This window comes from Mauremys mutica, chromosome 8 (assembly GCF_020497125.1).
Source record: "Mauremys mutica isolate MM-2020 ecotype Southern chromosome 8, ASM2049712v1, whole genome shotgun sequence".
In the NCBI taxonomy this organism is placed as follows: domain Eukaryota; kingdom Metazoa; phylum Chordata; order Testudines; family Geoemydidae; genus Mauremys; species Mauremys mutica.
In genome coordinates this window covers 81,601,012-81,618,110 of record NC_059079.1, presented here as the reverse complement: position 1 = coordinate 81,618,110, position 17,099 = coordinate 81,601,012, and the positions used below count along the sequence as shown (strand labels likewise).

Below are 17,099 nucleotides of genomic sequence, written 5' to 3'. Positions count from 1 at the left end.
AACAAGATCAATTTATGAGTATGACAGTGTCACTGGTGGTCTGTGTGGTTTTGAAAGCTATACAAATGCTGCCAAAATACATTAACAGATCAATGGGGAAGTTTTTATTTTTTACAGGTTATACGATTATGCTCATTCTCTGGAAAGTAATTTAGCTCAGGGCTTTGAATTATTTGCAACTGGAATGACTGTTATCTATAAAGAAAAGCCCTCTATTGATTCTATATGAAAAAAGTGGATGTAACAATTAGAGTAACCTCTGACTTTCTGTTCCTTTTCATAATAGAAAAACACATCATAAAAGTGAAAATGGCAGCTGTATTCAAAAGACGAGTCTAGATGCAAAATGAACCATTAATTTTGCTTTCCTGACTCTGCAAGTATGTACTAACTAGAAGATTATCGCCACCTGTTCAGTTTCCTGGTTTTCCTCCCTATCCTAGAGAGTATTGCAATTCTTGGAATTCACATATCTATAATCCATTTAAAAATCACATTGATGTCTTTTTAACTAACTATATCTGCCATACCACAGCACTGTATATCCATTATGAAGTTGCACAATATCGGGCCAAACATTGTTTTTAAAAGCTACTCTTACCACAGTGATAATGAAAAACCAACCACCCCAAAATGAGCGACCTACCCATAACACTCCCCCCCCATAGAAACAATATTTACCCTAGTGGGTATTTTGAATAGAATTCTACAGGGTTAACATATCTGTCTAATTAAGACACCACTTCTAAAGGAAGGAAAGACCTTGTCTTTCATGTGTTTGTAATGCATTGTCTTCAATCTGTTCATCATCATTAACGCAAATGTAATCTCCTATTCTGAATCCTTATAAAATCCTTATTTACAACCAGAAAGAAAATGATATTTTTATTAAAGTGGGTTTTATGAAAATCCACAGCTTTTCTCAACAGAAGTTAGGTAGCAGATGTGCCTTAAAACAACTGAGTTTTGCCAAATTTTTAATATTTATTATTGTCTTCTGAAATATTTTCTCCTGTAATTAGAGGTAAACATGAATAAAACTACATGCACCAGCTTACATCTAAAAAAAGTCTTCTTACTCATAGTATCCATCTATTTTTAGGGGGCCTACAACCTTCATATCTAAGCATTAGGGTATATTTGTCAGACTATTTGCTACCAAATAGGCAGAGCTTGCTTAAGATTTCCATGAAATATAAAAATGGGGGAAACAATTATACATACTGTACAATAACCTAAAAATTATTTTTGCAGGTATAAACCAGGACAAATAATCCTCACACAAGTTAATAGAACACATGGTACCTGTTATTCCATATACAACTTATCCGGTATATCTTTTAGACATCCAAATAGAGGGATAAACCAAAAATAATTTCCCCCCAGTCTCACACTACATGTTGATGACTTTCTGGACAGTAAAGGTATGTATTATTTGCAAGTACTCCATTCATTTGGCAAACATAGGAATAAATTTATCTTATTTGCAGCATTCAATTTTGCATCATTAAGACATGAGCCAAAAGGCAGTTTGGATTTCAAAACTCAGTGCAATTTATATTGATTCTTACTAAGAACCACAGGCCTCAGGGATAGCTCAGTGGTTTGAGCATTGGCCTGCTAAACCCAGGGTTGTGAGTTCAATCCTTGAGGAGGCCACTTAAGGATCTGGGGCAAAAATTGGTCCTGCTAGTGAAGGCAGGGGGCTGGACTTGATGACCCTTCAAGGTCCCTTCCAGCTCTAGGAGATTGGTATATCTCCAATTATTACCTTTTTATTACCTTTCACAATTATATGGCACAATTGTTGTGTTTTGTTTTGTTTTGCTGGGAAAGTTCTATGAAAGCATCATTATAAAAGCATCCTCAGTCAGTTCCTCAATACATTTACAAAATATCTTTTATCCCAAAGAATCCCCAAGCACTTTACAAACCTATATATGCACACAGACAACATGAACAGAGAAATAAATTAATTCACCTTAAAGTGTAGTCACTAACATTGCAGTCAGAGAAAAAAGGTACTGGAGAAGTTAGGATCTGACTGGGACACCAAGACCCAGACCTCCACTCTCACAAGAAGTGCCCAAAGATCTTTTGTGACCTGAATTGGTCAGAACCTTGATTTTGTAGCCTCCACAAGGCGGAGAAAATAGACTCTAGAGTCAATGAATAAAAAGTGAATTCTTCATTCAGGTTGCTGGACACAATTTCTTTACTTCTTCCTCACTCTCCAACTAATTAAATAAAGCTGTGCTTTTTATGTCAACCCCCAAAGCTGAAGTAATTTTGTCCTAACATAACCAATCCGGTAAGGAACTGTAATACAAGCTTAACATTTCATTTGAAAGATTGCATCCAGAAACACAGCTTTCCCTTGCTCTGTTTTGGAGCACTGGTCCAGTTACAGACTCAGAATGCCAAAGAATTCATTCCCCAAAGTACCAAGTAATGAACCACCAGCTCCATTACCTGTGCGCCCATAGGTTTTCCTAGAGACCTAGATTATCTCCCATCCAACTGTACTTAGCTTTGGCAATGACCAAAATCTCAGTTCAGGTTGGTATAGCAGCATAAACTAGAGGTAAGAAATTACCAAGTCAAACTCTACAAATGTACTTGAGGAATGAATAATGTAGCCTAGACACAGCTCTCTTTCACATGGATGCTTTTCAAAATATTAGGCACTTAAAAAAACTGAAGTATGTCAGCAGAATTACAGTACACCTCTACCCTGATGTAACGCTGTCCTCGGGAGCCAAAACATCTTACCGCATTATATCGAACTTGCTTTGATACACTGGGCCCCTCCGAGCGCTACTTTACTGCATTATATCTGAATTCGTGTTATACCGAGTCGCGTTATATCAGGGTAGAGGTGTATATATATAAAGCACTGAAAGTGAAGGAAAAGAAGAACTCTGTTGGGTATTCTGCTTCTCCTGCCAACATCCAGGCCTGTCCATTCCAGAGACAAAACCAGGCAGCGATGTTACAACCTTCGAAACAGAGGGACAACTGGGGATCTCTGAAAATAATGTACACAGCTATGTAATATTATCCAATATTTACACTTTTTTTCTTGTAAATATTAAAAGCCTGTTGTCCCATTTGAGTTTAAAAAACTCAAACATGGCAGTGTGGAAATAATGTTAAGTGTACCTATAATGAAAACTAAATCTTTCATTTTCTTGGCAAAATGCATGCACTAGTTATTTTCAAGTTGATTGTGTTCTATTCCAGTTACGGTAAATCCCTTCCTATATTATAACTTTCAGTTGAACTCTATCTGATGTACAGTGAATTGTTTCAAATCCCCTTAATGCAAAATCGGTGGTCAAGTCTTTAAACTATATAGATACACTTTCCACTGGTCCAGTTTTCATAGAGACTATGACCACAGGTCACTATGGAGAAAAAATTGACTCTGGAAAAGTGATGAGCTTGGCTTGAGTTGCACATGCCATAATTAATTATTTTTATTTATTGAACAAGGCCTCGCTGCTGGCCAATGAGAGAGGGGAAATAATATAAATGATAAATGGTGGTGAAGGGCAATTATGATCCTTCTGATGAGAGAAGGGCCAGTGTTCACTTTCTGGCAGTTGGGAGTAGAAATCATGACCCTTCCTCCCCCTCCTCCCCCGCCCCTCATCCCCCATGGGATTAGGATAAGAACATGGGGATTCCTGGCTCCCTGAATGGCTAATTTCTTTCAAGCTTTGAGGCAAGAGGAAGCCCTCCTGGTCATAAAACTAAACAAAAGGAAATGGCATAATAAACTTTAATCTGGGATTATAAAGCATCTCTTTTTTTTAAATTCCTTTCCTGTACTGAACTGAATGCTTTACATAGCTTAACATTTGTGTATCCAGCAAGGGAATGTGAATATTATACAGACAAACAACATATCTGTGGACTGAGCAATCTAACAAAAATTCAAAATCTGGAAAGTATATTGAGCATGTTCACTAAGGATGACATCATAAAGGGTCTGACAATGTGAAACATATGTCAGCTGTTTTCTGCATTCCCCACCCAGTATGCATGAAAATTTACTGAACCTTGATCATTTCAGTGGAGAAATTAGAGACATTTAGGACCTAAATTAAGAAAATACATAACTTGAGCACCAGTTAACCTTGAATTTCAGGTAATAAGGTTGTAATATGGCTATACTTTTTAAAAACACAGCTGTATGCTTTATTATAAGTACCATAATTCTGAAGCTTAACGTAACACTTTGAATCTACTTTTGAAGCAAAAATTAGACACTGCACTTGAGTCAGCTATTTATTACAAAGGGTGCACATGACGTGATGACAATAAAAAAAAAAACCTCCTTCCTCCAGCACAAACATGCATGAAACACTGAAAAATCTGGCAAAGAGACTGGCATAAAACTAAATTACCAGATGTACCTATTAGTGTGGCTGCCAAAGCTTCCTGAAGGGTTCCATCATGCTGAGCAATGATGTATCTTAGCTGTGAGTTGGAGTGTTGCCCCCTTTGGGTATGAAGCATTTCTGAGTCTTCCATGTGTTGTGCACACACAGGAGCCATTCACTTTTTCTTCTGTTGTACATATTTGGTGCAGTTCATCTGCTTTCACTTTCATCTCTGACATGGTTCACTGCAATTCTGCTGCCACTGGAGTGCCAAGCCAGATATGGCTTGAGACATATTTGAAAAGGCAGAAAATTAATCCCTGACGTCATGTCTCCTACTGCTTGTATCAAGGCTTTATCATGTCATGATTTAGAAAACGTATTTCACGTAATACCATCCACACTTATCACATCTGCGTTTTCTATGGGTGCCTAATCCAGAATTAGGAGTAAAATTCCTGGACAAATTTTTGTTTAGTGAGGGGAACTGATTTATAATAAAACATTGAATACCCAAATTAAGAAAATTCAAATCTAAATGTCATAAATTATCCTTCTGTCCTCACAATGCTGCCCACCCTCGCATATCCCCACCAGGGATTCTTTCTAGTTGTCACCTGAAATTTATGTCTGAGCGTGTTAGACTATATGACAACTGTACCTACATCATACTAAAGGAAAGAAGCTGTAGCTCTGCAGCCCTTTCGTTGGTTTTGAAGTATTTTCTTTTAATTCTTTAAAATGACTGAAATCACAAGTACATGTGTCAAAGCTTTCAAGAACAGACAATCTTTTTGCCATTATGCAGGTATGGAACATCTTGCTGCTTGCAAGGGAGGAGATAGAAGCTTAGTATTTTTCATTAGATTATCCCCATTCACAGAAAGGAACAGTAATATCACTCCAGTGCCAAAGAGCAGTCTGGGTCCCATGACTGAAAAGATTACCTTGAAGATATGAATCCAAAATGTAGATACTCCCACCAAACCCCTTCTGATGCATTCTCACGGAAATATAAAAGATTTATCTTTCAACATTTATCCAATTGCACTCTTGTCTGAGTTCATGAACCAAGAATCTAGGCCTTTAATCATGTTTGCGATAATGTTGCATTAGCCGCTGGAAGACTCTTTCTGCATTAGAAAGATATTTAATTGGCCTTTGTTTGTCATAAGTCACTAAAATTTATTTTGAAACACTCTTTTTCAATGTTATTTTATTTAGGGTTATACAATCCATACAGTTATGCAGGCAATTGTTGTGAGGCCTCTATTTGTTCTATGTTGACAAGGTGCAGACAGATTTATTTATGATGGTTGCTTTCTAAGATATATGGAGAATGCAGAATGGTGGTTTTTTTCTGTATTTGGCGGGTGCATAGGATACAGCAGGTTATCTTTCATTAAGAGGGATGCTAGTTGGGGAGAATATAATGTGTCCTGCCTGTATGTGAAAAATAAGACAAGACAATTTCCAGACTTCAGCAGGACAGTGACCTGATGGAAGGTAGAATCTCAGTGCCCCATACATGGTAAGTAGCTCATAAGCAAGTATGAAGATTTTAGGCTTCTGTGAATTCTGAGTAGACAGAGATCTTTAAACATCCGAGGGTTGTGCTGGCCGCCGCTTCCCGCAGCCCTCATTGGCCTGGAGCAGCGAACTGCGGCCAGTGGGAGCCGCGATTGGCCGAATCTGTGGTCACAGCAGGTAAACAAACTGGCCCGGCCCACCAGGGGGCTTACCCTGGCGGGCCACGGGCCAAAGGTTGCTGATCTCTTTTCTATGAAAACAGTCCCAGACAATCTTTTCCTGTGCTTTCCTGATGGTGTCATTTCCCCAGTGGCCAGTAGAGGAACATACTCCAGGGTCCAGTCCAGGGACCATCAGCTCAGCAATTCTGAGCTCTACCCTCTCAGCCTTCACTGCTCCTTCCCTGGACTGCTTCCTATTCTTCCTGATCTCTGCCCTTCTCTGCGAGTACCAGCTCCAAACCAACTCTCTCCTCCCTCTTCCGAAGGAGTGACTGCCCTTTGGCCAGCAGCCCTGTCTGTTCTCAGGTCCTGGGCTTTACAGGCCTGGCCTATTCCTGCCCAGCTGAGCCTCCTTCTTGGCTACTCTTCCAGGTGCAACCTGGGCCAGTTACTTGGCCTACTTGGGCACCTTAACGGCTTCTAGTCCTGTGTGGGGTGAACAGCCCTTCACACCTAGGCTTAGATATATGCATGCAGAATGTCTTGCTGAAAGGAGAATCCAGAGAATGGGGATAAGTCAACCCAGTTTCACAATGGAAACAGCCAATCACTGGAGATTGCAATGCAGCGCTGGGTTTTTCACACATTACCACACAGCATAAATCAAAGCTTTCTCAATCCCTCTTCCCAGAGTAGCACGGAGCAGTGCCCTGCTATCCCACGGGCTCATGTACCAGTGTGAAGGAAGCCCCATGCTTTTATCTGTGAGGCTGCAGTCACGTAATCTCACTGTTTGTTCTTGCAAATATTTAAAACGTGCTATAAGTTATTCATATATTTGTCTTTAACTGGATGCCCAGACATAGCAGCACAAACAGACCTGGAATATTGCCACAACCGCTATGCTGTTGTACTTGAAATAGTTTCCCTAACTACACATATTTCTTCTATACTGGAGCTACTGCTCGCTCTTCTTGTCTTGTTGAGACACTTAATATCCAAACTAATTTTCTATGACAGTGCCTAAGAAGTAAATCAGTTTCTATGGCCTAAGAAGTACAGTGAGTTAATACTCTGCTCATTGTGGCGTCTGGAGATTAGCATTCAAAACTTGACATATCCAACAAAATGCCCCAATAAGAATGAGGTGGGTGAAACCAAAAAGTCACCACGCTCTCAAATGAACTAACACAGAAAAATGATAAAAGACAAAAAACACCAAATCAGCTGTGGGTAAACACTTTTCACAAAACAATCCAGCCACATCTAACCTCTCAGTCCTCGTCCTCAAAGGAAACCTTCACAACACCTTCAAAAGACGAGCTTAAATTCATATCTTTGCTAGACATTAAAAATCATGGTATTAATAAAGACACTTAATTTACAAGAGACAGGGTGGGTGAGGTAATATCTTTTATTGGACCATCATCTGTTGGTGAGACAGACAAGCTTTCAGGCTTGCCCAGAAAGCTTGACAGCTTGTCTCTCTCACCAACAGAAGCTGGTCCAATAAAAGGTATTACCTCACCCACCTTGTCTCTCTAATATGCCACAAATGAAAATAAGTTTGGTGATCTCATCTTTGTTATTTGCAAACATTTGTTCTGATCACAAAACAAACATACATATATTATATATAACTGTCTAATACACACACTTCTTGCATATGAAGATATATGTACATGGATTCACTTTGCAGCCATTAGGGACAATTGGCAGTGGCTCAGAGGACTCTCTGGATTGGAATACCATGTATGTATGGGTCTAGACTGAGGTGTATTAGAATTTTTTTGTGGAAAAGCTAATATAACGTCTGCCCTCATTTTGCTTGGCTCCAACCAGAACTCCAACCAGACCCTGAACTCCAGAATATATATATATTAAAAAAATGCAAACTATGAATTTTTTTTAAAGAAAAATCCAAAGTCATCTAAATTTTAAATGCTCTTTAAAAATACCTCTTCTCCCTTCTATAAAGGAAAATAGAAGGTTGCAAAAATCATGTAACATTTTCATGTGTGTCACCTGAAAGTTTTCTTTTTTTCTACTGGTTAATACATAACTTCAGTCATAAGAAATTGCTACAAGACAGGTGTTAACTTACAACCTACTTCCCAGATGTGAAGGTTAACAGAGTACTAATTTTTAGTAATGCCAGCAATCTCCAATTTATCCTGCAGCTCTCAGTGGTCTATCATTAGTGCTATAACCTAATATTTATCCTGACAAGGAGATTCCCTCCTTAGAAATAAAAAATGATACCTAACATAATTAGTGAAAACTTCATCTCCCAGAGGAGTTATGATTTATACCTCATCTCTCATATTGCTTACACTTAGATAGGACTTTGCATGTGGTTTTACTTAACCGGAAAGTTGTTTACCTCTTGTCCTGGTCAGTGGATACCCAATAACAAGTCAGGTCTTTCCCCATTCTGTGGTTGTTCACGGAGAACTAATGTAAAACTTACTCCAGGTGTCAGAAAAAATTAGAACAAACAGATTATAGGTTATCTTAAAGAGCAAAGAATACTCCTGTCTCTTGCTGAGATGATTCATTTGCACTTTGGTTTTACAAATTAGATTAACAACACAGGTGACGTTCCGCCTTCCTGACAGACTATTTCATTTAAAAAAACACGCACGCACACACACACACACACACACACACACACACTGCTTTTGAAGAGAGTTTGAATGCAAATACAAAATTGTAAGCATCATTAACTCTAATGCATGATGCATACGTTGGTGTTTCAGAGACACACACACACACACACACACACACACACACACACACACACAGCGCTTTTGAAGAGAGTTTGAATGCAAATACAAAATTGTAAGCATCATTAACTCTAATGCATGATGCATATGTTGGTGCTTCAGTCATAACAGAACCTAATGAGATTGCCTTCCTGAACTGATTGATATAGGTTCCTAACAGACAGATTCAGGAATAAGATCTGCTTAATTTCTCTTCAACATAGTACAAATCTATCTGTGATAGACAGCAAAAACTTGGTTAAACATTAAATTTAATGAAGCATTTGGGAACCCACTTTTTTACACAATGACTTGTTGAAATTGTGCTGTCAAGGGAACATAAAAAAATTAGTAGTGGCCTTAAAGAGGGATGCTGCGGAAGAGAATACTCCAGTAATTTGTCCAAAATAATTGGATGTAGTATTTGATGAGAAGTTTGAACTTATCATATTTGTGGAGAGGGTGGTATACACTGTCTTCCCTTTATGCTCCTTTGAGGTAAGGTGTTGGGAGGTAAGATACTTCCATAATTTTGTTAATTACTTTTACCATTTTTGGTAACTGATATAAACACTGAAAATAATTATTAAAATGAAAGTCATTTATCAGGACTGAAGGGTTCTAAATTTTCCCTGAAGTGCTTCATAGAACACAGCCCCAGAGACTAAGATTTAAATCTCTTTGGGATAAGTTTGTTAAAACAGGAATGCAATTTGCTTTTGGTTTTATTAATCAAAACCTCTATTCATGAGACTAATACATGTTCTGAAATTATGATGAAGCCCAGACTTCATTACTCTTGAAATTGGCTACACAATACGAGAACAACTGGAGGTCCCCAAAATTGTGACTCATAGTGATGTTAATCGTTAATAGGTGGGAGTGAATATAAAGTATTAAGGATAGGATTTTCAAAGGATGCCAAGAGGATTAGTTGCCATACTCCCACTGCCTTTCAAGTAAATTTGGGATCCTAATTCCCAGAGGCTCCTTTGAAAATTCCAGCCGAAAAGCTTAAAACATCTGTATATTACTGAGCTAAAATGTAAAATAATTTGTAGTGATTTCTTGTCCAGTGAAGATATAGATTAGGAAATAAGATGTTATTTGAAATAGGGAAGAGTAACTTCTGTCAAAGTCAAGACTAAAATTATGTTGGTAATCATACTGGACATCCCTGTGTTGAATCCAGAGCTAGAGCCAGCATTGTGACCATGTGTATGTTTGTTAATGGATATTAACCAATTTAAATGTTGGTGTATGTGGTCAGGAATGCAAAAGTCACATCTCAAAATTAAGTCAATGTCTGGACACCAGAATATTTATAAATTTCTGATGTCTGGCAAAAATAGTAAGCAAGTCTGACCTAATTCTGCTAATTTCAGGACACTAGAATTATATATATAGGCTTTTACTGGTCTGTGTCAAACTACTTCAGATTGGGCCCAATGTTGATTTCTCAGGGACCCTGAGGGAGGTGCTATGGGAAAGAGTGACCAAGATCCTCAGGGATAAAAACTATTTCCACATGTCAAAACTTTACTTTCTGATCCCTCACACCATGATTTCTGAGCTTCCTGTCCAAAATACGAAAGACAGATTCAAGTATGGTACCTGGAAAGACGGGCAAACCTGCAGAGACCCAGAACATGATTCTATTGACATCTCAATTATTTCAAGTTACATGCTTTCAAGTAAGTACATAAATCTGTTTGTATTTACACCAAAAAAGAAGCTTTACATCATTATCAGCATATTAGGGGTTTGGTGTGTGATTTATTTGTGTGTGTGAATTAGGCTTTCAAAATCACTACCTGGAAGGTAACATTGAATTGTATTGGTATGTTAAGAAATTAAGTAAGTACCTATATACATTCTAACTAGATTCTAATATAGTTATTTGGTTGATTTTATATAGCTTGAAAATGGCATTCCAGCTTGCTTGGCAAATGAGGGGCCTCATTCAAGATCCATAGTTAGATACTAATATAAAATATATCTATTCAGAATATGTTAAAATAATTAAAAATAAGTTAATGCAGTGCAATAAGTTTTATTGTGAAAAATATAGTTTTATGGATTCAATTTATGGTTACTTGATAAAGTTCTAGTATTTTAAGTTAAGTTCAGTCTTTGAAACATTATAAACACTATATAACCATCTTTGTTTTCCACTCTGTAACTTCCAATATAACCTTAATATTTGTAATAAAATGTTATAAAGAAATAAGAATCTTGAATCTATACCTTAAGCCAGAGGTATAATGAATGGGTAGAATTTGCAACATGGTAGTCGATTAATTACTTAATCAACATAAATTTCATCCCTTGTGTACTCTAGTGTTCTAATTACAGTCATTAGTGAATCATATATATGAAGAATCCATTAATTTTCAGTGCACATTTTAGTAGTAACCTTTATATTAGTTCAACGTACATTAAAAATTGATGGGAAACTTCTATTTTTTTAGGATTCTTTGCTGCTTTTACAGATCCAGACTAACACGGCTATCCCTCTGATACCTTCTATTTTTTTATTTTTCTCAGGAGTGCTAGTGTCCTGGACTGAGCCTAAAATTTTCACAAGGTGACATCATAACTGGTTTTGAATAGCCAAATATTGTAATACATTAATGCATTTGTATTTTTGTAACTGGCTGATTTATTGGAACTGCATTGATGACTGGCCTATACAGTAAAACTATTTTATGTAGCATGTATGTTTTCATAAGCATATATATAATCATAGTTGGATTTAGCAAGTGCATGCTTGAAAAGCATAATTTGATAGAAGCCATCAGCATGGAATTATAAGAGAAAGGCACACTCTTTGACTATACATTACAGCCAACAGTGACAGAAGACAATGAGAGTTTCCATTTATATACTCTTCATATGATTCCATACACAGTTGGCTAAATTAATGTCCTAGGCAGAGGGCAAACAGCTTGCTGAATGATCAAAAATATGAAGGGGTTAGCAGCAAATTCACCAAGAGTGTTTTGGAGAAACGTTGTCCACAATAAATGATGAACAAAAACAGCCTTGATAAGCTGAGAAAGTTTAAACACTAATAAAATAAGAAATTCTTTAATGGATCGTTAAAGAGCTTTGAGATACCCAAATAAAAGGTGGTCTAGAAAGGAAAAATATTGCTCAACTAAAAGGACAAGAAATAATCCAAAGAGCTAGACCAAAATATTGTTATTCTAGGTTGATGGGGCAAAAAAACAAAATAAAAGGAAACTTATAATTTTAAAGTAAGTGACAAGTCTCGGGGGAAAACAAATGAAATAGAGAGCTTATTTTTAAAGCAGCAGCCATACAATGTGTATAGAATCAGGGGAAAGGATTAGGGGGTATTGTTTGGAAGTTCTTGAAGCAGTCAGTGCAACATGTCTGCAGTACAGAAAACAAATCAGGATATTAGGATGCTTCCATGTGTGGAAACAATAGAAATCAAAACATGGTTTGTTCCTTTTCAGAACACTGTCTAGACCTCAAATGACAAAGCATTAAAATTTGGTCGTCTTTAATAGAAAAGATCTTTCCATAGAGACAGTACAATATAGCACAATCAGGCCAACTGTGGGATTAAAACATATTTGTAGTGAGGAAAGGCTAAACTTGGTCATTCTAGTTTCAGGGAGAGAGAGAAGAGCTTGAAGTCATCAAATGGAGGAATTGTGGCTGGGATTTTCAAAGATGCCGGGGATTTGGATGCCAAACTCCCCAACATTACTTTGAAAATACCTGCCTTGAAGAATTATGAAAGGGTTTGGCAAAGTGCAGACAAACTCTAGTGCACCAGAAAGGGGTTCAAAAGCCAGGGAAAACAGGAGTATATCATCAGCTCCTAGGCAGATTCCACTAAGAAACAAACATGTGAAACAAATTGCCATTGAAGACTGCAAGCCAATGATTCTAATTAGAGATAAGAGAGACATTTTTATGAAGAAAACAGGGAATTAGAAAAGATAAAACAGATTTAGGAGGGATTAATGCTCAAGGGGATGAATTCTTCAGGACACAGGGACATTTCCTGTCCAGCTCATTCCTGGCGTCTTGCAGCTTTCCTTTCAATCTCAGTACACTACAGTTAACTGATAAAACAACTGCAAACAATCCAAACATTAAAATTTGCTTCAAAACAGGAATAAAATATTGGTGCAGACATTGACCATGTTCTCCTTTAAAAAGTGACTACATTATTTACAATAATACTCCAAAAACCAACAACTTACAATAATGATATTACATGCTAGTTGGTGTGAGAGACAAGCTTTTGAAAGCGTCTCTCTCTCACTAACAGAAGTCCAATAAAAGATACTACCTCACCCATCTTGTTTCTCCAATAATGTTATTAAAATATTTAAGGGAAAAAATGTATGCAACTGCTGGGTTCCTTCTCCAGTTCTTTTTCAATAATCAGAATGTTAGCTAAGAGAATCTGTGCCATTGAAAGTCACTCACCTGTTTGCAAAAAGAGGGTTATATGCTCAGGTAGCATAAAATGTCACAACTCCACTAGCTTCAATGGAACTATGACAATTCACATCAGCAAAAGATATACCCCAAAGCCTTTGGAAGCCAGTTCTGTTACCCAGAAAAGTACTCTGGAAAACCCAAACATACTGAAGTGTTATAATCATTGTCTTACATGAACCTCTTTCTTTCCATTTTGTGCTTTGGTATTCAGTATATATTAATCTTCAAAAGGGCCTGGATGCAAGCCTTGAATGTTCAGTATCTCCATAAACAACATATCTCCACAACAGTCTCCCTTATCTGAGACTGGTCAGAGCTTAGGAAAACATAATGTGCAACAAGTGCCTGCAGATATACTATATTGATCATGAGATATGATCGTGAGTGTTTATTACCATTCTGGAAAAAAAAAGGAACATAAAAGCAAGCAGCTCTGTTCCAGCTGTAAGAGTTTAATCTTATTCATATCTGATTAGCATTAGGAACACATGCTTTGAATATGAAACACTTGTAAGTCTCCCCAGGTGAGTATTCAATCTTATCTTTGCAATTTCTGTCAGACATTTATATACCTGCTTCTTTTCAAACGGGACACAGATGAAGCTTAATCTAGCAGCTAAATGACTTTGAGAACTTGATTGTATTTTTAATATTTTAATGTATTTAATTTATGCAGCATATCTTCCTCAGGTAAATATTGCAATAGAAAAACCAAAGTTTCACTGCACTTTCATCTAAGAGCATTAAAACAGAAATAGAGTAGGAAGTCATCTTAGGTTTCTCTCCTTTCTTTTTTTTAACTATTCTTTCACAGAATACTTTTCACATTTACTGTGAATACTATCCTTAACTATTTACATTTTTCTCATAATGTCGGTGGTTATTGTTACTTTTAGTTACTATACTGTACTGTTAACTAGAGATGAAGTAACTCATTGGGGTAACATAAGAACACACATACAAATCATCTTCGCAAACTAGCCCAATCAAATAACTTCACTTAACAATATTTTTGGGTTCCAGATAGGAGAAGAATTGTTAAAATACAACAAAAAAGGTCACTTTTAGGAGACTTCCAGCCACTTATGTGTTCTAAATATGAATCTTTGGAACTAAGCCTCTGAACCTTGGGAGGGTCTCATTTAAGTAAAGCAGTGACTACAGACTATAAAAACATCACATTCTGCAACTACATACATGGAGGAATGAGGATATGATACACACATACATTAGTTCTGTACAGCGATGCATGTGTGAAATCTACCTCAAAGGTGGAATAAAATCTATCTGGAAAAAAATGTTATTTTACACCAGAGCTGCTGTTTGTGTTTTTCTTTGAAGCAGAAATGATGGAGACCATTAAATGAGCCTAATTTTAAATGCGGACGAGGAATGAATCAGTTTTAGGTTGTGATGAATAAAATATATATGGAGGTTTATTCTCCTCAGCTGACATGAAGCATCTGTAGTGGCTTTACTTCTAAAAGGAGACATTAAGCTCAATACAAACAGACAAGTGTAAAGTATGCTGCTAATGAGCTCTGTGTTCTCCAGTTGTTCCATATTTATGCTAGTTATTAAATATTTGTATTATAGTAGCAGCCAGGGGGCCCAGATTCTCTTTCTTCTTTCAATATATTTTAGCTCAGCCAAGGAAGGCAAGAACTATTTTGCCTTTAATTTTTGTACAATCCTATAAAGTTTTTTGTCCAGAAAAGAAGCAATGTGCCCATGCCACTTGACAAAGCTGATAAACAAACATATTCACCTGATTTTTCTGACAGTTTACTAGTCAACAGCTTGATAAATGGGAATGAGAGACTCTGTAATGGTATTTGACAGATACAGTTTCTATTAATTTCAAAATTCCTGAATATTTCCAAAAATGCAAAGGGAAAATGATTGTTTCTGCTTTAGAGTCCTGACAGTGATATTTTTGACAGCACAGCCTTGTTAGTTTACACTATGATATTTTATATGCAAATTCATATGAACACAACTGAATGAAATAGATAGATGCAACCGTTATGCCTGCCTAGACTATTTTTCTGACTGAAAAAAAATATATTACTGAAAATTAGGCATGGCAGCAAGGCAGTGGCGGACGACTAGAATGATCAGTGATACCTTACAGTAAGTTCGAGACTTATTGTCCACATGGATCCCACTTCCAGTATCCATGCACACCATGCCTGTGAGGTCACATTATTTTGGACAACAGTGTCCATTACGGCTGCCATTTTGCATTTTGTTTTCAGGCTTCAGGCTCTAATCACTCTATGTAATGATATATATTAGAATTGATTTTTAGTTTTATGGGTGCTCTTCCTCACACATCCTTTGTCTTTTTTAAACATTGTCAGCTAACTGGAAGTTATAGATGACACTGCCAGTGATGTAGAGATGCATCATGGAAGCAACCGGGAAATTAGTGTCTATAACCAGATTTTGAGGGACTCTTCCTCTCTACCCATAGAACAGCCTATCCCCATTAAATGTTTATAAAATCAATCTGGGAAAGGCCTCTCTTTCCCCCCGGTCAGGACTGACCTATCCCATGCATGGTGGAATAGCTTCATCCTTCTGTGACATTCTCTCCCCTGCCTCAATAGTTATTGCACAACATATCAAGTTCGGGGGATAACATAGCTTCAGCCTGCTTCTACTCAAATACTTATCCATAGCAATTATAACATATTGGGGGGGAGGGCGGAGAAACGAAGAAAAATTATTATGGTCCTTCTAACAGGCAAGAAAATCCCAACGTTACAAAAATAATTATCTGTTGGTAAGTAAACTGGCACATATGTTAATAAAGCAGATACAGTACAATGGAAATATTCACAAAAATACATTTGTATTGTGATTCCTTGTTAATTACACAACATGAACATTTCACCATCTATTACTGCATATGTGGCAAAGATGCACAAAGTCGGGTATAAGGATGCCACACAGCTATCATTACTGCATATGACTTTCATATATGCACATGCTGGGTAAAACTTCATGGGCTCAGGGATAATGTTTGGCTAAGCACTCCAAGGAGGAATTCCTTAGCCGTGTCTATTGACTCTTCAAAATTTGGTTGGAAATGCCAAGAGGGCCAGCTCTCATACAAAATTACCCAGCGTCCTCTGGTTTTTGTTGGGGATATATTATTGGAAGAATCATCCCTGTACTCTTTTTTCCAGCTCTGACTGGAGCCAGGAGGTGCAGAGATGCCTGGAAACAAAAACACAATAGCAAAAAATAGTGGGAGAAGTAGAGCTGGTCAAAAGTTTTCCATCAAAATGTTTCTTCAATGAAAAATGGCTTTTCAAGTCTATTTTTTATAAAAAAGTTATTTTAGTCAAAAATATTACTTAAAAACCCCCCAAAATGCAGAAAAAAGGAAAACCAAACAATTATTTGTCTTTGTTAACGTTTTTCAAGGAACACAAATAATTTCCCGACCAACTCTGGGAAGAGTTCATTTTCACATCCACTCAGAAACTTCAAGTCTGGGGAGACATGCTGGGTTATATATTTCTTCCGAGTTGTTTTGTCTATCAGCCTCAACACTTCTCAAAACTGTGCTCCGTGGACCTTGGCCAGGTGGTCTGTGGAATACTGGCTGGAAATGCAGCACTGACTTCTCGCTGTTCCCAGCTCCTAAACTACAGTAAAAAGCTAAAAATACATTTTCTTCCTTCCCACCCATAAAAACCATACACAGATCTTCCAGCCTGCAAAATTGCTGGTGGAGCTCCTACTCCCGGCAACAA

At 37.2% G+C, this 17,099-nt stretch overlaps 1 protein-coding gene and 1 long non-coding RNA gene across 3 annotated transcripts in view; one reads left to right on the top strand and one right to left on the bottom strand.

Annotated features, from left to right (window-relative positions):
- The window catches only part of LOC123375675, a 31,367-nt gene extending 29,984 nt beyond the window's left edge, over nt 1–1,383 (top strand). The window contains exon 3 of the long non-coding RNA XR_006581555.1: nt 1,255–1,383. This is a non-coding gene — a long non-coding RNA (uncharacterized LOC123375675). The remainder of the gene's footprint in view (nt 1–1,254) is intronic.
- The window catches only part of SLIT3 (slit guidance ligand 3), a 768,837-nt gene that overhangs the window by 436,955 nt on the left and 314,783 nt on the right, over nt 1–17,099 (bottom strand). The window contains exon 1 of one of the 2 annotated variants that reach the window (XM_045026795.1): nt 13,505–13,539. The exons of the other annotated variant lie outside the window; for it this stretch is intronic. Coding sequence (XP_044882730.1) covers nt 13,505–13,524 — 20 coding nt within the window. The 5' untranslated portion in view covers nt 13,525–13,539. Of the gene's footprint in view, nt 1–13,504; nt 13,540–17,099 lie in introns of those variants that run through there. 2 annotated transcript variants of the gene reach the window in all.